At 45.6% G+C, this 23,819-nt stretch overlaps 1 protein-coding gene across 1 annotated transcript in view; it reads left to right on the top strand.

Annotated features, from left to right (window-relative positions):
- FBXO16 (F-box protein 16) overlaps window positions 1-20,921 on the top strand; it is a 34,031-nt gene extending 13,110 nt beyond the window's left edge. Inside the window, exons 3-8 of the mRNA XM_010178998.1 lie at window positions 809-1,015; window positions 3,248-3,412; window positions 4,247-4,452; window positions 12,685-12,790; window positions 18,034-18,259; window positions 20,854-20,921. Coding sequence (XP_010177300.1) covers window positions 809-1,015; window positions 3,248-3,412; window positions 4,247-4,452; window positions 12,685-12,790; window positions 18,034-18,259; window positions 20,854-20,921 — 978 coding nt within the window. The remainder of the gene's footprint in view (window positions 1-808; window positions 1,016-3,247; window positions 3,413-4,246; window positions 4,453-12,684; window positions 12,791-18,033; window positions 18,260-20,853) is intronic.
- Window positions 20,922-23,819: the final 2,898 nt, after the last annotated feature.

The following is a 23,819-nucleotide window of genomic DNA, read 5'->3' as shown; positions in this document are numbered from 1 at the left end:
CTGCTGACAGGACCCTTTCCATCCCCTGCTATCAACCCAAGTCAAACCCCAGCCGCCACCACCGCTGCTCCCACCCTGTTTACACAGCTCTGCCCCATGCAGCGTTGTTGTTGCCATTGCAGCAAAGCCACACATGCTCGTGTGGTTACCTAAGTGCTCATTTCTTCCCACAGCCGCTTTAATCCTCCTCTCTAGATACCTGTCATAAGCACAGAAGTGCTGGGACAGATCGTTGTTCCTGTGGTGCCGCAGATTTTCCTGGTGAGACATGGGCAGCTGACTGAGTTTATTTTTGCTCCGCTTCTCTGTCGTGGGGATTTCTCTCCTATGCAGAGCCTATTATCTCTCCTAATAGTCTCCTTATTGTGAGAATAAATACTTTAGAAATCAGGAGGCACTCAAAGACTGCAGTAGTGGGGGCCATATAAGTGTTGGGATAGACGAGGAAGCAGCAGTGAACTCACTGTAATTTGGGACCTGACCCTGTAAACACTCATCTGAGTCTCCTCCTTTCCATGAGTGAAGCCAAGTCTCAGAACTGGTCCCAGCAGCAGAGTCTTGTGAGCATGAGTGTGTCCTAGACCAGGCCATCCCAGATCCTTTGAGGATTATAAAGCATATATTACCTGGCTTCAGTGTTTCTTTTAATGTAGCCTCTCCATTTGTTCCCAGTTCCTACATGCTTTGCTCTGGAATGAGTCACCAGAAGCTGCTGCTTATGCATTTTCCGTTGCCTTAAATGTGTGCTTTATTTTAAGAAGCTGAATCTCCGGTTTCTCAGCACCTGAGACTCCTTTTTTTTTTGCAGTTTGACAAGTGGACAGATGGTCAGAGGCGGAGGATCCTGGGGGACCTGTTGGAGCGCTGCTCCCTGTCACAGCAGAAATTCTGTGCCAAGCAGCTACAGGATCGAGTTCCGGTCGAGGCTCTAGATTTTACCACGAGGCTTCCTCGAATCCTGTCTTTATACATCTTCTCCTTCCTGGACCCACGGAGCCTCTGTCGATGTGCACAGGTAAAAAGGCCAACACATAGGTAAAGTTCAGAAAGTCACATCAAGCTGGTTAGAAAAAAGGAAACAGTACTGATTTGCAGCAAAGATGTGCCAGTGGTGTTCTTCATAACGCAGGGATGTCTTCTGACTTGGCAACCTGGTGCCAAATGCTTAGTGATGTTTGTATAAGACCAAATATAACATTTCCACAGATCCTAAATGAAGCCAGATTGGCCAAGTTTTAAAAAAGTGAAGAGTAGTTTTAGATGCTCAGCTCTAAGGCATTAAACATGTCAGAGGGCTGGAGCAGCTCTGCTATGGAGACAACTGAGAGAGTTGGGGTTGTTCAGCCTGGAGAAGAGAAGGCTCTGCAGGGACCTTAGAGCACCTTCCAGGACCTGAAGGGTACAGGAAAGATGGTGAGGGACTTTATACAAGGGCAGGGAGTGAAGGATGAGGGGTAATGAAGGAGAGGAGATTTAGATTAGATATTAGGAAGGAATCCTTCTCTGTGAGGTGGCGAGGCCCTGGCCCAGGTTGCCCAGAGGAGCTGTGGGTGCCCCCTCCCTGGCAGTGCCCAAGGCCAGGTTGGCCGGGGCTTGGAGCAGCCTGGGCTGGTGGAGGTGTCCCTGCCCATGGGGGTTTGGACTGTGAGGTCCCTTCCCACCCAAACCATTCAATGATTTGATGTGGCACTTTACAAGACTGATTCTTCCCAAGAAAGAGGCCTGGTACTTTCTGAAAATCATGTTCTGTGTGCTGAATCATTAATTGCGTTGAAAAGTATTGGCTTGTGCTAGTTGCAAAGAACTGCACACGATGCTTTAAAAAACCCAAATCCTTTAAAATGCTTAAGGGTAAAATGTTGGATGTGGAGAAGCAGGGAAGTTACAGATGTGCTTTTGAGCACAGTGGCTGAGACTCCAAAAATATGTTTGCATGAGATAAAGTGCTGTGAGGTGATGGCCAAAGTAGTTCTGAATGAATAAGTTCAGATATTGGTGACATTATTATCACAATAACATAGTACTCCTATGTAATACTATGAATATATCAAAATCTCAGCTTGTTTAAACCTTGCTCTAGCATCTTTCTCCAGCATTTCATGTTTTATGTGGATGCAACTCGCACTATTCATTCACAGGCAGGGAGAAGACAGCTTGGGAAATGACTTACTTAGAAAGAAATGTCTTTACAGTGCTACTTGTGTCGTATCATTGGACAGCTGCTATTATGAACATGGCAGTGCCGATGGATGATGTTTGTCTTTAGGCTGGAGCAAGCATCGCATGCAAGATGGGTGTGTGATGGAGTGTAACAGCAGAACATGAGTAGGGAGAAAATGATCAGAGCGGGTCTATCAGGCTTGGAGAGTTTATTGATGCTGTCTTCTCAGTGGAGACAAAGGATTTATTCCAACTACTGTATGGTTATTGAGTAGAAGTGCAGGAAGTTGCCCCGGACAAGCTGAAGTATTTCCTTTTGGCCCGTGATTTTTGGAATATTTCACCCTGTAACCCTGTACTCAGCACTGGTGAGGCCGCACCTCGAGTGCTGTGTTCAGTTCTGGGCCCCTCACTATGAGAAGGATGTTGAGATTCTGGAGCGTGTTCAGAGAAGAGCCACAAGGATGGGGAGGGCTCTGGAGAACAAGCCTGATGAGGAGCAGCTGAGGGAACTGGGCTTGTTTAGCCTGGAGAAGAGAAGGCTGAGGGGAGACCTCAGCACCACCTACAACTGCCTCAAGGGAGCTTGCAGAGAGGTGGGTGCTGGGCTCTTCTCCCAGGTGATGGGGGATAGAACAAGGGGAAACGGCACCAAGCTGTGCCAAGGGAGGTTCAGGTTAGAGCTAAGGAGGAAGTTCTTTACTGAGAGGGTCGTCAGAAGCTGGCACAGGCTGCCCAGGGAGGTGGTGGAGTCACCATCCCTGGATGTGTTTAAAGAGCAGGTAGATGAGGTACTTAGGGATATGGTTTAGTGGGTAGACAGGAGCGGTTGGACGGGATGATCTCAGAGGGCTTTTCCAACCGAGCGATTCTGTGATTCTGTGATTCTGTGCTAACACTTAGACACTGAGCATTTCATGAGGGCCTTGGATTGTTTAAATGGTTTAATGAAAGGTTTAAATGCAGCATAAACAGCACTGAAGAATTGCACTGGTTTAAGGACGTAGGGGATTTACATCCACATCTAGTTGCAGTCTTGGATGCTTGAAACCCCAAGGTTTTCAACTTACTGGACATTCATTCACAGGTGAGCTGGTACTGGAAGTATCTGTCAGAACTGGATCAACTCTGGATGCTGAAATGCCTGCGTTTTGGCTGGTACCTCAACTTCTCTCCAACCCCCTTTGAGCAAGGAATCTGGAAGAAACATTACATTGAGATGGTGAAGGAGCTGCATGTCACGAGACCCAAGGTACATACCCACCACCTCTAGAGATGTTCGAGGCCAGTGGGAGAACTGGGCTGCTCGGGTGCCTCTTTATCTTTTTGTAATCTCCCACTAGTAAAATGAAAGGTATATAACTTTAAATTCAAATCTAAACTGTAATCTAATGTAAATCTCACTGATTAGGAGAAGCAGTCACCAAGGTCTTTGCTACCCATTTAGTGGAGCAATCCACTAAATTTCCCTTGCAACACTCAAGGCTGTTCCCCTCTCTTTTTCCCCTGTTTATAGAGCATATGACAGCTTGCCTCAGCCTGATAAGCAGAGGTGGGGGACCCAGCATCACCCCTACTCACATTTTACAGTAATTTTACCTGGTGTAAAGGAAAAAACCCACCCATTATCCCTGTTAGAGCCCTTGGCAGTGTCTTTTTCTTTCTTCTTCAAAGGTGGAAGGATTATTTGGGGGAGGTGGAATGTTGCTCAGTAGCCATTGCTTTCTCCTGAGATTCATTGATGCCATGCCTGGTTTGCAGGGCTGTGAGGTTGCTATTCTTCTGCCCTGAATTCAAAACTCAGCCCTCTAATTTTAACCAGACTCCCCCATAGGCTTTATCTGTAGTCAATGGAGAAAAGCCAAAGCATCTCAAAAGCAGCTCAGCTCATCTTAATGCAGATTTTGGGACATGGGTGATAACAAGCATTGTCAGGGTGCCTATTTCTGTCCACTGACCATAATGAGGCCTGGAGAGACTGATTTTGAGTTAATACCCAATTCGTAGAAGTCTAAAGTTAGGCAAAATAAATCTCATTTTCATTACAGGCTAAAATTTATTTTCTTCTCTTAATCTCTCTTATCAGACTCCTTCAAAGGATGAATTTGTAGTTATTGATGTACAACCAGTAAGAAGCAACATCCTAGAGGCAAAAGCTTCTGTGCCAGAAAGGAGGACAGACAAGGAGAAAAAGAAGCTCCCACCATGGCGTTCGGCAGACAGGCATCCTACAGACACCATCCGGTTCAACTACCTGGACAACTACGATCCCATCGAGCAGGCGAGGCAGATGTAAGAGCTCTATGTCCTCCCTTTTGCCTTTTCTGCGACGTAGGGTATGTCTGTGTCCTCTGCAAGCTCACTCTGCCTGGGCTTCAAGCTGCCTGGAAGCCTTAAAATTTAGCAGCCTGGTTGCAAAACCTCCAGGGAAGGGTTAGATTGGATATTAGGAAAAATTTCTTTACTGAAAGAGTGGTCAAGCACTGGAAGGGGCTACACAGGGAGGTGGTGGAGTCCCCATCCCTGGAGGGGTTCAAGAAGCACCTGCATGTGGCACATGGGGACATGGTTTAGGGGCATGGTGGGGTTGGGTTGGTGGTTGGACTTGATCATCTTAGAGGTCTCTTCCAACCTTAATGATTCTGTGATTTTGTGAAACCCATTTTGCTGTTCTATTGGCTTTTCTTGAATTAATTTTGGTCCTGTTGCAGTTGCAGCTGCAGCACTTTGTGACCTTTCAGCGCAGAGCATGGGCACAGTTTGTTAGTGTCTGCCTATAAAATAGGCTGCAAGAATCAGGACAAGAGTTTATTCAAGAGGTTTTAAATAAAGCTGCAAGGTTGAGAGGAATCTGCAGTTTCTACACAGAAGAGGAAGAATGAATTAATTGCAGTGAAATATAATTCTAGAACTTCAGGGATCTTCAGGCTGAAAAGAGATTTAGTTGTTTGAATGGGAATGAAGGTGTAAAAGTATGTATGTACTATAGAATATTTAAGTAATTAATAGTATTTGTATCTACACTGCCTGGGATAGACTGCCCAGATCCATCTGTTCTCAGACTGGTCAGCAACTGGCAAAAGCAAAGCATTTCCACCCCAAGTTTTGCACATCAACTTATGTTAGGTCAGCCCCATGTTTTCCTTCGACACATCTGGCATCAGATATTTTCAGAATCTTAGATCTATGGTCAAATTTCTGGGCATTAACAAGCATCAGCAGGAGCAATCACAATGATGCTGCAGTAGTCACCAAATGTTTGACCCGTTTCTCGTTTAAGTCTCTGTTAATACCACCTCTCCCTTTCCATGGGCTCACAGCAGCTGCCTCAATTCAGCTGATGTGCAGTGTCCTGGTTTTACTGCGACTGAGTCGCAGAATTCCCTTTTCTGTTCAGCAGAGCTGCATTTCTGAGAGAATTGCAGTGTTTGATTTAGTGAAAACAAATTGGTATTGCAACTTCAGCTGGAAGAGAGTTATTTTTCTCATAGTAGCTGGTGAGACTTTGGTTTGGGTTCATGGTAAGGAGAATATTGATAGTGCACCATGTTTTGGTCCTTGCCAAGTAGTGTTTACACTAACTCAAGGACTGGTTTTCAATTTTTGCCTGGTGAAAAGAAAGCCTGAGGTTTTCTGGGACAGATGACCCAGGACAATTCCTTATTATTATTATTATTCTTTCAGTTTGGTTTATTTTAATTAGATTGTCTTTATCTTACCCAAGGAATTATTTCACTTTTACTCTTCTGAGTCTCTCCCCAACCCCATCGGGAAGAGGGGAAGAGAGCGAGCGACTGCACGGAGTTTAGCTGCTTTCTGGGCTAAACCACGACAGCAGTAGCTTGTAAAACTGGCAATACTGTCATTAATCTGAGCTTGGTGAACAGGTAATGGATTAGCTTGACCGTTGCCTAGTTCCTGTGCGAGTCCCTGTGAAAAGGCCTGCACAGGCTCTCACCCAACCGAATGTGCAGAGAGGAGGAGATTCCTCTTCAATGTGCCAGAAAAACCCACCCCATGGGAACCGATTGAGCCACAGTGAAAGTATCCAGATTGTACTTGAAGTAAATAACTGACAGAGCTGCGATTAGCCCTGTGAACAGGAACAATCAGCCCATGAATTACCCCAGCTGGGTGATTATTTGGCTAAACAGTCGCGCACTCACATAGGCTCTTTCTCAATGTGATTAACTGTGCCGGACCCACCGCTCCTCCGGGGTGTTCCACAAAGTTCCCAGTGGCAGAGCAAAAGCCTTTTATGAATCATTTTTTAATCCGCGTCCCCTAGTCCTAGGATACTGCAGTACTTCAAAGAGCTTTCCAGTTTCCACCTCACCCTCTTTTTGTGCCACGTTTCCAAACTCCAGCACCTTTTCGGGTAGAGTTCTTTGAGGCTTTTAACTAAATCTTTTGACAAAATGCCACTCATTTCAAATTACTGTCTTGCTACTATTTTTCAGCTGTGCTACTTATTTCTATGGAGCAGCTCCCAAAGGTTTCTGTGACGTTTAGGGTTCCCTTGTGCTGGCCAAGACCCAGTGTCAAAACTGGGACAAGTCTTGTTGGAAGAGTTTAAAAAGTCGATTCTTCCAGCACTGAGCTGCAGATGCAGCTGACAACCAGATGCAAATGATTCTGAGTTGCTAATGATACAGTGAGCACGCTGACTGTTTTCTTCTCCTAAGTGAGATTTGAGCCTCTATCCATTTGCGCAATGGAGAGTATTTCAATGCCGAGTGTTCCAGCAAATCTGGCATTTATCCGTAATTATAGAGGATTATTGCAAGGAAAGAAATGAATTCTTTGAAATTTGCTTGAATGATTCTGAGTTGCTAATGATACAGTGAGCACGCTGACTGTTTTCTTCTCCTAAGTGAGATTTGAGCCTCTATCCATTTGCGCAATGGAGAGTATTTCAATGCCGAGTGTTCCAGCAAATCTGGCATTTATCCGTAATTATAGAGGATTATAAGGAAAGAAATGAATTCTTTGAGATTTGCTTGTTTATCAAAGATCTCCCTTTAATATCACTTAAGCTGAAAGTAATTGCTAGTGTGTAGTCTCATCTGTAATGACTATTCAGCGATGCAGGTGTGCTGTTTCAGGTGCTGACCCAGCTTCCCACTCATAGAATTTTATTATAGAATCATAGCATCACAGGATGTGTTGGGCTGGAAGGGACCTTTAGTCCAACCCTGCACTGAGCAGGGACATTGGTACCAGATCAGGTTGCTCACAGCCCCATCAAGCCTGGCCTTGAACATCTCCAGGGATGGGGCCTGCACCACCTCTCTGGGCAACCTGTGCCACTGATCTGCCACCTCATGGGGAAGAGCTTTTTCCTCATATCCAGCCTAAATCTCCTCTCTTCCAGTTTAAAACCATCCCTCCTCGTCCTATCGCTCCATGCCCCAGTGAACAGCTCTTCCCCAGCTTTCTTATAGGCACCTTTCAGGTCCTGGAAGGTCGCTATAAGGTCCCTGCAGAGCCTTCTCTTCTCCAGGCTGAACAACCCCAACTCTCTCAGCTGTCTCCATAGCAGAGCTGCTCCAGCCCTTGGATCATCTTTGTGGCCTCCTCTGGCCCCGCTCCAGCACTTCAATGTCCTTTTTGTGTTGGGGACTCCAAAGCTGGCCATAGCCCTGCAGGGGGGGTCTCACCAGAGCAGAGCAGAGGGGCAGAATCACCTCCCTCAATCTGCTGGCCACACTGCTTTTATTGCAGCCCAGAAGGCCAGCATATTCTGGTGCTTCTTTTCCATAGACACATTACCAACAGAGTCCACTCTGCAGCCCCTTCCCAGAAGTCCTCCTGCTAAAGGTCTATATGAGGGGCAGAATCAGAGAGTAGAGTAGAGTAGAGTAGAGTAGAGTAAATAGGACTTTTGCAATTGGAAGCAACCTACAATGATCATCCAGTCCAACTGCCTGACCACTTCAGGGCTGACCAAGTTAAAGCATGTTAAGGATATTGTCCTTTTAAACACTGCCAGCCTTGGGCCATCAACCACCTCTCTAGGAAGCCTGTTCCAGCGTTTGACCACTCTCTCAGTAAAGAAATGCTTCCTAATGTCCCTTCTAAATACTGCATCGTCCATCCTTTGCTTCTGGAAAGCTTTCTGGGGTTTGGGTCTTCAGCATTTCCCCCAGCTCCCTGTCTGCAGTAGGAGCAGCAGGACCACCTTTCACACTTGAGAGCTCCTCAAGCGTAGGCTTTCGGTAGAGGCGGGTTGGGCAGGTGTTGGGTGCCCATCAACGGTGGCAAAGAGGTCAGAGTGCCCCAGTGTGATGCCAAGCTTTGTTTTGGGCAGCTGCTGAAGGCCATGCTCAGCCAACTGTGAGGGAATGTCTTGTCGGTTGAGCCGGGGAGTCTCACGTGGATGCTATGCAAGATTATCTAGAACTATAACTATACCTCACTGCAGCCTCCAGGCGCAGGCAGACCCTGCCTGACCAGTGTGCGGGGTTGAAAAGGAGAACAGAGAACCAAGATAAAAATCTCTGCCCCTCCAGGCTGCGTTAGGTATGGTTATTCTTTAGATTAGATGAATTCTTGGAGCTCAAGGGCATAACAACCGCTTTTCATGTAAAATGAATGTCAGGAGTAATGAAATCTATGTAAAATGAGATTCTTAAAACAATAGGAGTGATTTCCCAAAATGCAGAGTTTCACACGGGTAGTCTGGGAGAGGAAATGGCTTTTGCTGCAGTCTGGATGCATATAGATAGGAAGGACTATTTTCTTGAGGTCTTGAGCATGTGTGAAAAGATGCAGCAGAACCAGCAGAAAAGCAGCAGAAAGCCGAAGCGATGCTGAAAGGCAAGGACTGGAGAGAGCTCTCGTAGGCCAGCAGATTGCCTGGAAAGCTGGGAGCCACCAAACTACTCTTCCCGTGTGAGTTCTGCTGTGCTGAGGAAAAGTGGACTTGTAGAAAATTCACTGCGAATAAACCAGATGACATCAAAGGAAGACCCGACGCCGTCATCAAAGCGACGTGCGAGACTCATCACTGGCTGCTTCTTTGAATCCAAATTAATCTGCCTCATGTCAGGTTAAATTGTGTAGAATTTAAGAGATAATGGAAAAAATAAAGTTTTTCCTGGCTCTTAGACCTGGTTAAAATCTCCTCGGAGCTGGACCTCACTCTACGCTCGCTTTCTGGTCCAAAGAGAGGTGAGAATTCTCCTGTTCATCCTAACAGGGTGTCCACGCTGCAGCCAAAATATTGTCATTTAAATGGCAGAGCTGTCAGCTGTTTCGTTGTTGGTCTTTTGAGAGGAGTCCTTAGCTACGTGCTCCTTTCCTCAGCAGTATCAAAACTGCACTCCTGTGAATTCATAGCAGAGAACTTACCCTTGCTTAGCCAAAAAAAGGGAAACAAGGGAAGCATAACAAGCTACAGGATAATTTTGAGTTATACAGGAGAGACAAAGGGAGTCCTAAAAGAGGTAAACCAAAACATACAGTTTGGGCTATAAGACTATGAGTGGGTATTTACCTTTGGAAAACAAATAAATAGATTTCTGGAGAGCAATTGGGTGAGGGTTTGGCCTGGACAGTGGTGGCACTTCATGTCACTGGGGAGAACTACCGTAACACTGCGCTGCAACTGGGTAGCAACCCCAAAAATGGCCGAAAGGTGTTAATTTGCAATCTGGATGATAACTGAGACTTGACTGTTGTTTATTTTTTCTGATGGATTTCTTTGCTGCTTGCTCAGAAAGGCTCAAGCTCGTACCAGAAAACCTGAACGGCACCCAAGAGCCTCGGTGACAAACATCTCTGCAGCGTGAAGCTGGGACGCAGATCCCCGAGCGCGTTCGCTGAGACGTTATTTGGTGCAGACGGGATCGTGTGGGAAAAGCTTCCCAGCCACTGAGCAGTGAAATGAAGAATAGCAGCCATCAGCTGTGCAGTCGAGGGAGTGGTGAGGCGGTAGAGAAAGGAAGAGATACCGACAGGGCTTGAATTACAAAGTGCCTGCAAGGGGTTATCGAAATCCCGTGCTAGAATTCTAGCTGTGGCTTTCGGTGTCGCTGCGTTTACGTCTGCACTTTATCATAAAGATGATTTCTGGTAGGTCTGGTTTGTTTTCTGCCTGAGCTGTCCAGGTAGCTCTTTGTTCCTATACAAATAAAACATAGATCAGCAAAGATGGATTTGTTTCTTTGGGCACAAAGCAATATTGCAAAGGTGAAATGAGATATTTTTATCTGAAGTGCAGAAGAAATTAGCAAGTTTACTCTGGGACAGTGATTTGCCTAAAAAAAGGCCCAGGAAGGGCGCTTCTTTCCGTCCATGCACGTACAGTTCTGCTGGGAGGCATCTGGTGTTTGCGCTGCTTGTTGCCAATAAATCAAAAGATTTATCATGAATAATGAATCCCGGTTCGAGCCTCGCGCTGGAGCCCCGCCAAGATCGCGTCCTTGTGCCTCAAGAAAGGGCCCTGCTACTTCTCGTGACAACAGCTCCGCCAAAATGCAAGCTCCTTCCCCCGCTTCCGCAACCAGCTCGGGCTCTTGGAAGCCAGCACTAATTCAGTTGGATAATTTATGGACATAGGCCGTCTCTAAAAACAGTTGCATATTGTGCTGGAGTGTTTACCCAACGAGAAAATAATTACTTTCAGTAATTGTTCTGTCGGCAGCCTGAGCCCAGTTTCTGACAAAAAAGGGGCTGGCTTGCGTGAGAAGGGGATGGTGTTGGGCTTTCCTTCCTAATCCGAATGCTTGCCTCTTGCTTTTCACGTCACTGAACAGCCAGCCCAGTGCTCCCTGCCTGGTAAGCTTGTGGGAATTAAAAATGTTCCTTAAGGGAGGAAAGTGGGGCGAAAAACATCAAGTTCAGCACTGTCCTCATCTCGGTTTTGGTGCTCTTTGCTGCCTTGAGAAACTCATCCTCATTGCTTATGTTTTCCTGAGCTTGAAGAGACCTCATGGTGGTGACACCGTGAGTGTGGACGCCAGAACCCAGCAGTAGAGGTTAACATCTTCATTTATGACCACAAGGCCAGGTGTACTTTCTACATAAGGATCACAGAAACATTTAGGTTGAAAAAGACCTTTAAGATGATCGAGTCCAACATTTAACCTAACACCGCCAGGTCCACCAAGATGACCGGTTAATTCCCCATAATAATATATTGGATTGAATTTTCTCTCTCTCTCAGCTGTTAGTGAAGTGCTTAGAAACAGATTGCAGTCTTCCTCAATTTGCTATTTGAAGTAATTTGTCTTTATGGTTCTTAATCAGCAGCCGGTCTGGGATGAGTGAGTGACAGATCTGTGCTGGTGTTGGCTGCTTTTGAGGACGTGTTATGTGGTGTGGCCCTGTTTCTTTATAGGATAAATGCTGCTTTTAGAACCTGTTTCCACCCTTTAAGTTCATTAATTTATATTCACAATGTGGTTTTTAGCATGGCTTCCAGAGACGCTGCTGATGGAGCTGGGAGACCAACCCAGAGAGCACGTAGAGTTGCTGCTTTCAATTCACTAGTTCTGTATTGCAGGATTTGAATGTGGAAGGGGAATGGACACCTTCAGAGCAAATGTGTTTAGGAACCTGCCTGAGTTCTTCAAAAATCCTCCTCGTAGTATGGATTTTACTCCTGACGTTGGACAAATGTGCCAACTGGCCGTATTCCAGCGTACTTCACTTCATTGTCACACTCTGGAATATTCCTGTTCTGCCAGTATTAAATAACAGCTGCATATAAATTATTCCAGCGTACTTCACTTCATTGTCACACTCCGGAATATTCCTGTTCTGCCAGTATTGAATAACAGCTGCATATAAATGAGCACGTAGAGTTGCTGCTTTCATTTCACTAGTTCTGTATTGCAGGATTTGAATGTGGAAGGGGAATGGACACCTTCAGAGCAAATGTGTTTAGGAACCTGCCTGAGTTCTTCAAAAATCCTCCTCGTAGTATGGATTTTACTCCTGACGTTGGACAAATGTGCCAACTGGCCGTATTCCAGCGTACTTCACTTCATTGTCACACTCCGGAATATTCCTGTTCTGCCAGTATTGAATAACAGCTGCATATAAATGTATATACATATACATACACATATACATAAACATACACAAGTATTTGGTTATAAAAACAATGAATAAGTAATTTATTAGAAGGGCAGCCCTTTAGCCTTCTTTCTGTTACAAGTTACATGGACTTCACCAAAAACGTTCAAACTGATTTAGCTCAACTTGCTTTTCTGTGAATTCCCCTAAGCTGATGTAACAGCAGTTACATGGATTTAGCATGGATTAAGTCTTGAGCTAAAGGCACGCACTTGAGTGCTATAAAGTTATTACAACTTAAAAATGAGCAAGTTACCACACTCCTCTGAGCCATGGGAGCTGTTTGTGCACTTTTGCTGTGCCCCAGATACAAGATAAAATATATTCTCTTAAACCATGTATTTTTGGGTGGCAATATCATAAAGGATTTTCTTTTTCTCAACCCCAAGGAACCAACTCCATAGCACTTAACAGTTAATACTATTCCCTTGTACTCTGTAGGAGAAGGAAAGGAGGAAGAGAGACCCCAGACCTTAGCCGCCAGGCAGCTGAGAGAAAGAAGAGAGCAGGTCATGGATCTGAGAAGCTCCAGAAGGCAAAATCACTGGCAAGTATCACTGGTGTAATTCTATCAAGGTACAGGTACAGGTACATCCAGGAACATTTCGACTCCAAGCTTTGACTTAACTTTGGTAACTGCACAGCTTTGCTCCTGCTAGAAGTAGGCTGCTGGGCACGTTTGCTGCCTGTCCCTAAGGGACATCAAATCACAGAATCATTAAGGTTGGAAAAGCCCTCTAAGATCATCGAGTCCAACCATCAACCCAACCCCCACCATGGCCACTAAACCATGTCCCAGAATGCCACATCCACACGTTTTTTGAACCCCTCCAGGGATGGTGACTCCACCACTGCCCTTGTCAACCCCTTCCAGTGCTTGACCACTTTTTCAGTAAAGAAATTATTCATAATATCCAATCTAACCCTCTGCCAGTGCAACTTGAGGCCACTTCCTCTTGTCCCATCGCTTGTTACTTGAGAGAAGAGACCAACACCAACCTCCTTTCAGGGAGCTGTAGAGGGGATAAGGTCTCTCCTCAGACGACTCTTCTTCAGACTGAACCCCCTCAGTTCCCTCAGCCACTCCTCATAAGACTCCAGACCCTTCACCAGCTCCGTTGCCCTACCTGGGCTGAAGGAGGACACAAAGCACCCCATGTCTGGCTGTTCTGGTGGCAATCTCTCATTGCAGCCCTGACATAGCCCTTCAGTGCAAAAAAGACAGCAACTGCCTGTATGTAGACAGTGACCTTCCTATCCACTCATCCTGTACTTTGCACAGGATCCCTGCAGCCCATTTCCACGCTTTACAAAGCATCAGATCAATTCTTTTAGGACACTTGCATCTTCCCAAAGCTTCTCTTCTGTGCTCGCAACTTTTGATCATGGCAGTTGGATGTTGGTTTATTCTCTCTTCATTGCACTCAGCCTGAGCAAGCAGCTCCAAGGTCTTAATACTGAGGATTCATTGTGCTCGTCGCTGGTAAAATAGGGCATCGTCCTATGAAAGGAGTCTGGGGAAGTCAGGCTTCCAGAAAGCATCGTGGCTCTAAGCTTTTGTAGATACGGCAACAAATAACTGCCGGAAGAAGGACGTGCTCACAAGCGTAGCGGGGTTTTTTGCAGACCTGGAAGCGTGTTTCCCAAGCGATGAAAGCCGGGGAACGTATGTGAGTTGAGCTAAAGAAGGTTTACATAAAAGAGAGGCATTGTCTCCTGAGATTGGGAGGCATTCTCCTGACCCAAATACAGCCTGTTTGCAAGGAAATAGATTCAGTCAGTGCTAAAGAACAGAAAATATAATTAAAGTTATTCAGCCTGTGTCTTACAATTTCCATTCTCCAATGGCTTCCTCTGTAGCCCTTAGATCAGAGCACCCTTACGTGGTTTCCTTCCACCATAGCTTCCAGTTTCAAATGTAAAGCTGTTTTATTGGCAGTCCTGAAGTGAAAGAATCTTAGTTCAGGGTAAAAAGAGGTGAATTTGATCTTCTTGCCCCAGATTTTAGGAAAGTTATGTGTTCTTCAAAATTACTTAACCTGCAACCCATAATCAGGAAGGCACAAGCACCTCATCTGACTCCCACCATGAAGTCCAAACCCTCCTCCACATTGTCAGTGGGAGTTTTTGCTACAAATTGCAGCAGGGCAGGGTTGAACAGTGTGTGTGTGTGTGTTGGCTGCTCATGGTTTCAAAGGTACATTATTATCCCTGTAGTAAATATTCACCAGAAAGCATTTAGCTGACACAAAATGCTCAGAGACAGATGTCTGGGGGAGCACACAGAGTTAGCGGATACTGAATTTTCACCCCCAGAAAAGCCCTGGGAAGCTTCTTAAAGCCACTGCCTGCTGCCCAAGCAGGTCCTACATCCTCCCTTGGTCCCTCCTAGGCAGCCTAACCCAGGAATAAGTGTCCATGGGGTTACACCTTGGTGTCATCAGCCCAGAACAGAGCTCTGTGCCTTTGTGCCTTGAAATCTTGGTAGCTCTGGTTTCTGTTTTTGTTAAAAATCTGGGGTAGCCTGTGTTGCCGTGTCCCTCTTTCCTATGTTGAAAATAGGCTTGTATTGCTCTCGAGTTGAGTTGTCCAAATTTCAGTAGAAGAGCTGTGTTTCTTATTCTCTGATGTATAAGCCTGGCCATTAATGACTACAATACTACATGACAATAAAGGTTAGGTTACGGTAGGCTGATGCATAGAAAAAGAATATATATCTATGTGTAACTCCCTAGGAATAATCCAAAATTAATTTCCATTTATTATTAGAGTAGCATTGGGAAACTTTGTTGAAATGAAGACCTGTGAAAAGACTCTTATTTAATCAAGTCCAAATAAAGAGGCTTAATGCTCAAATCCTTAGAAGACCAACAGACTATGATGAAAGAATAAGCGCCCCAAGCAAGCAAACATCGAGTCAAATTAAAATGAAGCTTTTAAATAGATCAATGATCCGAGTGCAGAAAGTAGGTGAGAATAAAGAATATTACAGCCAACAATGAAGACGTGAAAAGGGCTATTATATGGAGCTCCAAGCTCAGGAGGCTGAACACCACCATCCCAAAATAGAAGAAACACATAATTAAGGTGATGACCTGAGTCCTGGGATTACATCCACTGGCTCCACATTTGCATGCAGTGAATCAGTTCTCCTCCTAGGAAAATTGGGAGGTTTTTGGAGTTTATTAGTAATCGTGGAAACAGGAGCATAAAATGTGACCAGGCTTACACTTAATTTAGAATAAATTAAAGTAAATTAGCTAAATTACACTAAATAGTAAATTACAATACATTAAGTTAATTAGGTCTCTGAATGAAGGGCCACATTCTTTCTTCTGGAAGCACATGCAACCCCCATGTGTCTAAAGCAGGGAGGAAATACCTGCTCTGTCTTTATCCAGGGAAGTGCCTGGAAACGGTTCGGTTCGGTGTTAACCATCTCAAGCTTCATGGCTTGTCTGTACCACCTTGATGCCTTCAGAAGGAGGCAACGGGTTTGGTGACATCTCCAAGCTTTTACCAGGCTGGGCGTGGAAACCAGATCTCTGTTTTGGGCCACTGATCATCCCTTGTGTCCCTTCTGACGTGGAGCTGCGCTGCCCTGGTGTGGTTTTTGAGCTCCGGCCCTACAGATCCCTTGGCAGGCGTCACTGCTGCCACATCAGCATCACTCACACAGAATCACAGAATTGCTTGGTTGGAAAAGACCTCTGAGATCATCATGTCCAACCGTTCCTGTCTACCCACTAAACCATATCCTTAAGTACCTCATCTACCCGCTCTTTAAACACATCCAGGGATGGTGACTCCACCACCTCCCTGGGCAGCCTGTGCCAGCTTCTGACGACCCTCTCAGGAAAGAACTTCCTCCTTATCTCTAACCTGAACCTCCCTTGGCACAGCTTGGTGCCGTTTCCCCTTGTTCTATCCCCCATCACCTGGGAGAAGAGCCCAGCACCCACCTCTCCACAACCTCCCTTGAGGCAGTTGTAGGTGGTGCTGAGGTCTCCCCTCAGCCTTCTCTTCTCCAGGCTAAACAAGCCCAGTTCCCTCAGCCGCTCCTCATCAGGCTTGTTCTCCAGAGCCCTCCCCATCCTTGTGGTTCTTCTCTGAACACGCTCCAGAATCCAGCGTCCTTTCCACAAGTCCTTGAGGAGAATTCTGCAGCTTCTCGAAAAACAGGCAGCCGCATACCCACATGTCAAAATTCGCAGAGACTTTATTAGGAAGGTAACGTTCGATTGATGTATTTGACAGCTTTGCAAATGACTGCAATGTCAGCAATTAGGGGCTGGTTTTGCCTCTCGGGCTCTCTGCTTGTTTCTGGTCGAGGGACTGCTCCACCCTCCCAGCTGTTCCTGAATTGCTGATTTTTAGAACTTACTAAATAACATCTTTTTGACAGGATCAGTCATTCTTGCCTCACTGCCTACATCCTAAGGTAATGAGATTGCGGCATTTGAAGCCAGGGGTAAATTTGCCTATGGCGTATTGATGGGGAATTGATGTTTTGAGTGTGATTCACATTTATTACTGTGTGGGTATAGCCCACATGGAGATCCAGGGCTCTCAGCACTGAGACACGGTCCTGTCCAGTATATCTTTATATTCTGCAAACATTGTTTTGAATTTTATTTATTCACATAAGAAACCCTGTTGAACTTCATGGGACTATACCTAAGAGTGAAAAGAACTCCATATGATGTTTGCATATTCAAACTCTGCTTATATATGTCACTCTAATTTTAAAGTGGCTATGCCTGTCTGTCCCTATGAACTCTCAAACTGACCCACCACCAACACAGGAGATGAAAAGCAGGGAACATGCAAATCTGGGCTGCAGGTACTACTGCTTTGATGCTATTGTGCTTTTCTCACCAGGACAGAAAAACTGCAGCAGCTTTTATCACAACATCTCTGTCCCACGTCAAGCACTGCTCAGATCCTGGACTGCTTTCAGCAGTTTTATAATCACTGGCCTTTCTTTAGGTTGATATTCAGCAGTTGCTGGATTGCTTATTTATAACTAGACAATTGGGCATGAAGCACCATATATCTGCCACCGCTGCCAGTTCAAAGAATGAAAGGAGGAACCAGGGGAGCAGGAATTACAGCACAGCATTGACTTTTCTGCACAGCCATGTTACTGTGGACGTTAGTTTCACATAAGACGATCTGCCCACATTGCTTTTTAATGAGTTGCTATGTAAATGTTTGGGTTTGTTAATGTTTGCTCACTATTCTTAATAAATAATTGGTATCAGTTCACAAAAAGCCAAAGCTGTTGCTGTGCAGAACCTGTGCTTTGTGAATATTTGGGATCTTTCTCAAGGAATAAGCAATCACAGTGTGGCTAAGATTTTACTCTGCTTAATTTTTATCCTGTTTAGTCAAATGCTTACTGAACAGTGTATTAAAAGAAACTTCATCCTTTACACTGCGAGACTTCAAACAGCAAGCAAGCCTGAGATCAGTCACCATATGCACGGGGGAAGAATTTGTGCATTAACATATGAATTGATGTGGAGAATCAATTAATGTGGCTTTGGCTTTCCGAGCATCAATTTCTAATTGGGTCCTTTTGTCCTTAAGGTAGACTTATACCAGAGCACGGGTCACTGCAAATAATACAGATTATGCTTGTATCATTTAGGGATATCATTTAGGAGTATAATTTATAGGATATATACAGAATGTGCAGAATTTATAGAAGTTCTCAATAGACTCCAACATTTTCAGTCCCTCTGAAGCTGTTGGGATGATCTGATACTTTCTGCCTTCTCTTCCTAGCTCTCGCTTTCTGCAGATCTTGAGTCTGTTCCAAAAACACCAGTTCGTCCCAGCTGGGCCACTCACCAGTCAACTGGGAACCTGCCCTCCAAAGCAGCAGTGAAGATCCTGACCCAGAGCTCCCAGTGGAACGCCGGGATACGACCAGCGCCTGTTCGAGCTCCAGTGCCAAAGCCACGTGAAAGAGGTAAGAAAGACTTCACAAGGATGAACACCAGGTCTCTGTGTTAGGATCCTGCCCTGTCCCACGTGGATGCTATTGTAGAGAATGCCAATATTCAAACATAGCATGCAGAGGGAAGGAGAGAGCCTCTTTAGACTGGAGGAGACTGAGGGGGAATCTCATTAATGCTTATAAATATCTAAAGGGTGGTTTCAGGATGGGACCAGACTCTTCACAGCTGTGCCCAACGACAGGACAAGGGGCAACGGTCACAAACTGAAACATGGGAGGTTCAACCTCAACATAAGGAAAAACTTCTTTACTGTGAGGGTGCCAGAGCATGGCCCAGGCTGCCCAGAGAGGTGTGGAGTCTCCTTCTCTGAAGACACCCAAAGCCATGGCCGTGTTCCTGGGTGATCTCCTCTGGGTGACCCTGCTCTGGCAGAAGTTGGACTGGATGATCTCCAGAGGTCCCTTCCTACCCCCACCATCCTGTGATTCTGTGATCTGAGATGGTGCTGGCAGTGTATTTCTGTGAGTGAAGGAAAAGGCAGTCATTTTGGATGGTGAGAATGCAGACAACAGTGATTTGCTGCATCAAAAGAGAACGTATGGCCAAAGACGTCGCATCTAGCACTCGCTAGATCCACCTGTCTGTCACGACTGTCATCTTGGTATTGGACACTGGTATGGGCTTCACGTGGGTTTAACTCACTAATACTAATGTAATAATAATGACTAATAATAATATAAAGGCAGAGCAAGAGATCTTAGATCCACAGTGGCAGTGGGCTCAGTCCAAAGTCCATGGACTCTTCCAGGTCCTGGATAGATGCCAGGAGGCGCTGGTGTGGTTGGGTTGAAATCAGAGCATTCACCAAATTACAGGAGAACACCATCAACTCCAGGGAGAAAAAAAGCAGCTGATCAGTGAATGCCTTCCAAAAATAAGGAGGCAGACTGACACGATCACAATTTTATGCTATTTCAGTCTAGGGTTGGCTTGGGCAGCTATTCATGAAGACTTCACCTCTTCATATACCCAGCATCTCCTGAAGGTCCTCAATGTCTGTAGGTGGCTGGGAAAGTGTTGGATATCTTTCAGAAGAACACAACGTTTGTGCAGACTGGGGTGGAAGTCCTATTAGCTCCTGAGCAGGCTGTCCACATAAGAATTGCAATTTGTGACCCCAGATGATTTTTGATAGCACAAGAAGGGTCGTGGGTGAAGAACCTGGAGTGAACAAATGAAAAGAGGCCTCTGATGTGATATCGTTAGGATTTTCAAAGGGAAAACAGGAGTAGAGGGAGGGGAGCTCCTACAGGGCAGCAACTATCCAGTAATTAGTGATGATCCCATCTAGAAGGGAGATAATGAAGCATGTGGAGACCTCCAGCATCCCTTTGGATCTGGCATTTTCAGCAGGTGCATGGGCTAACCCCCATGAGGAACACCCACTGTGCAAATGAGCTATTCCAGATCCTCCTGTGGGAGAGGAAAGAAAGAATCCAAACACAGATGAAGGATGATAACAGGGGAAAGCACTGGAATGAGCTAGATGAGGCTCAAGGAAGATTGCTTCATGTAGGACACAATACATAAATGCATCCCAGTCATAAAAGCCAAGAGAGGAAAACATCAAGGTTAGGCTGGGGGGTTACAGTGCCACATATTTCTAAAGCAATACAAAGTTTCTATAAAACAGGACCCTCATCCTGAGTTCACATTGCCTGGACAGAGCCTTAGGAAGGTTGTACGCTGGACTGGAGGCACGTCACGAAGAGTTAAGTGTAGGCTCTGGGCCTTGGCTGAGTTATTGGTTGTCCCAGTCAGTTGAAGGCATTTCGCAGTGGTGTGGCCTCCCAGGAATGTGGCACTCGGCTCCGATTGCTGCCGTCCCGGAGGCACTGGGAATGGGAAGAAGGTGTTTCTTAAGGTTCTTAACTTCTGTCAACCTCAGCGGCTGTCGAGGTGAGCTTTAGTGTTGTCAAAGAGGATGTGGGGGATGGAGCAAGGGGAGCTCCTACAGGGATGTGGCCACCCAGTGATTATTGATGCTGTACTGGTGGAGGAGAATGGTGCACACGAGGACGTGCAGCATCCTGAGCTCTGCTGCATGATTAAAAATCTAAAACCTGTGCATGAGGAAAGGGTTAGGGAGCGTGTGGAATCAAGCCACCTACAAACACCATTGCTGTAGTGTAAATCTACCAAGGTAAATTATCCCTGAGGGATTGCACTGGGATTAGGGGCAATTTGCAAAGCAAAACGATATTATTTTGGTTTGTATCGGAGAGACAAATCCTATCTTAATTCCTTCAGTGACCTCTCCTGGACCTTTGTGATCTCTGCCAGGCTTTTCCCAAGGTAAATGAACCAACTTTAGGGAGTGCTCCAGCTGGGCGTTACCAGGGCACGTTTGCAGGTTATCAGAAAGGTGGGCAGGAAAAATAAAGGTGTTTTGATGAATGCTTATATTCTCTATAATGAGATGATGAATAGAAACCGACTTTCCATTCAATCCAGATTTATAAAGGTATTGGAGGTATTAAATGCTACCAAAATCCCAAGGATTGGCTGAGTACCTAAATATGTTTAGAATCTGAATCCTCTGGCTAAATTAATCTCAGCTTTACCTTCTTTCTCTTTCATCTAGCATCTCCACTGTTTGAGGCTCGGCCCTGGCACATTCCTCCATCTGACCAAGGATCTGACACAGAGTAAGGGACGACCCAGAGTATTTTTCATCCCAGAAGAACAGAAACCTCTCTGCCTGGCACTGGGGAAACACCAGCAATGTTACCTGAGTCACAGGCTGTGCTTGATGAAAAACAGCTGCTTCTGAGTCCTTCATAAGGACCCAGCTTAATTTTATTTCCACTGTTGCTAGAAAAGACTTCATTCATTGACCTCACCACAAAATGCACAGAAATGGGCATGGAGGTCCTGCATTTATTCTCATTTAGGCTGTCCAGAAGAAATCTTAACTGCCTTGCAGCCAGTTTTGATAGAAAGGTACCGGAGCAATGGCTTTATACTTTATTTTTGGAAGTACCGGACTTGGTGCAATGACTCCTGCCTGCCTTTGGGATCTCCAGGTGGGATCTTCAGTTTCCAAACCAGAGCACAGTCCAAGACCGTTTTCCTGTTGTTCTTCTCAGCCTGGTTTCCTGTCGCTGCTGCTCTCAAGCTGGTGCTATATTCTCTTTTTCTTCTGGGAACGTCGTCTCTGCAGACTTCACCCAGGCTTTTTGACCATGGAGACACCTGCATAGATCCTTGCTAGAGCTGCTGGACATCGTGGAGCATAGCCCATGGCCTCAGCTGCTCTGTGATGCTCTCCCACAGCTTTCAAGGGTAAAAATGCCTTTAATATGTGGAAGAAAGGAGGCTCGGGGAAAACACTTCAAGAAAAACCCAGGTAGGGTTGTATCGCAGACAGAATTTCTTTCTCATGTTAAACAAGGCAGCTCCCATCTTTTCAGTCATGTTAGTGAGAAGGTGATAGTGAGAAGGAAATCAGATCCCTCACTCTGGATTAGAGCATCGCAGCCGGCTTTGTGTGGGGAGCTGGCACAAGTCTAATTATTTAAGAGACTATAAATTATGTGCTCTTCTTTGTCTTTTCCACAATTAAGGAAATAGCCTGTAAATGGAACAAATAGCAGTTTTTAAGGATAAGGGGACTGAATGCACAGCGACTGTAACCCGTCGCCTTTTCATATCCCAGAGTGAGAGAGCTGGGCTAAAACAAAACCTTTCCACATGTCAAGGAGAGTCACAGTATGGCCCTCAATTCTCACCATTTCTAGGCTAGAAATCAAGTTTCAGAGAACATGCCAGCTACTGATCAACAAGAATTAGAAGACTTCTAATAATTCATTAATTAGAAGTCTTCGAGAAGACTTCTGCTCTGTGAGCAGATTATTCTGCACTGTGTCCCTTGAGGGTTTCAAGGTTTTTGGCATGAGAGATATTAATCCTTGTCAAGATAAGGCACCAGGCACACATTTCTAGTTGCTCTGGATGCTTAGAATGGGGAATTCATCTCAGACAACACCATGGCTTAAGAGCAAGTGAAGTCTACGCTGGTCACCTCTTGAGATCGGCTGAAATCAGAACTTGCAGATGGCAATTATCTCATATATCTTAGGATTCATTCATTGCGTGTTATTCACACTTACTAATTTAGGTTAAGAAAGAGAACTTTTGAGCTGTTAAAAGTTAGGTGGGGAATAAATCCCACCCAAAATACTCATTGGCAGCATTCCCTGCTATTGCAAATCTCTCCTCACAAGCCTCTTCCTCCAGAAAACCAAGTTAAACTGATGGCTCCATGGGTGTTTCCTTGGCTTCTGAAGCCCAAACTGTTGTCCCAGCTTGCTTTCTGTCTCTGTTAGGCAGCGTGTGGCTTCTTGTGGCAGCAGTTCAGCGCTCGGTCCATGTTACAAACAGCAGATGGCTACGCAAGGAGAGGATGTAACCCTGCAGCAAAGGTTTTTCTTTTCTTATCTTATCTTATCATTTTCTCTTCATTTCTGGCATATTTGCCAAAAATGTGAAGTTTCCAGGGTCTGATTGGTCTTGGAGCTGAGTGCTCGGGCACTACTGCAGACACCATGCCTTCGCTGCAGCAAATCCTGTGTCCTGAGTGCTCACTGTACGTTGTAATGCTTAGGCCTTCTCTGATTTGTAAAGTTTTTGTATTTACGATGCTGTAAAATAACGAACAGTAACATCCAGCCAAGTATTTGATCCTTGGAGTAACAGCAGACCTACGTAACACCTTGATGTAACTCCTGCCAATAATATTAGAATAAAAACAGATTTACTTTCAACAGACTTGGAGGATGTTGCGTTCCTGAGGTCGCAAAATGGGTCAGAGTCTGAAATGGAGAGAAAAGGTACGGAGAGGCAGAGTCTCCATCATCTGCCTCTGCCACGGAGCTGGCCTCAGGCAAATCGTGTCACCGTCTGTGCCCCGGGCTGCTGATCCACAGAGGCAGATGGTTATTTACCCACCTTTAGAGTGTGCTTCCAGATACGCTGATAAGAAATCGCTAAACAAGAACAGAGGAAGGTTGTTAGGGCTTCGCCCTTCCTCGTAGATGCGCATTTCCCTGCACTGCTTGGCATTTCCAGCTCCTGCACAACCCTTCTTAGCCGCAGCCTTTGATTAAGGAACTGCAAGCACCTTTTAAACCCCAGAGGCCAATGAATCAGCATTGCTGCATCTGAACTCCACCAGTACAAGCAAGATCAGAATGCGAGCCCTAGGCTACAGCCCTGCTCAGATGTGGGGAACAAACCCAAACATGCCAGCCGCCCTCTTCCCCAAGCGTTACCATCCGCTTCTGCCCAAATCTCCACCTGCATTCACCCGCTGTTCCTTGCCAGGAGCAATGGCACGGGTTGGTACCGTAGTTTGGCTTTGTAGCCAAAACGAAGCTTTCCTAATTATTGCTCTTTTGAACTAAAGAAACAAAAACACAGGAAATGGGATCTGTGTTGTTGAAGTTGATGGGAATTGCAGGTGGGAGCACAGTTGGATGCCAACGGAGGATTTTTGGAAAAATCCAACTTGTGCGGCAAGACCAATGGGATGAGGTTGAATATGGCCAA

This window comes from Mesitornis unicolor, unplaced genomic scaffold, assembly GCF_000695765.1.
Source record: "Mesitornis unicolor isolate BGI_N332 unplaced genomic scaffold, ASM69576v1 scaffold6142, whole genome shotgun sequence".
Lineage (NCBI taxonomy): Eukaryota > Metazoa > Chordata > Aves > Mesitornithiformes > Mesitornithidae > Mesitornis > Mesitornis unicolor.
Note: the sequence above shows the minus strand (reverse complement) of the source record. Positions and strands in the feature narration are given on the sequence as shown.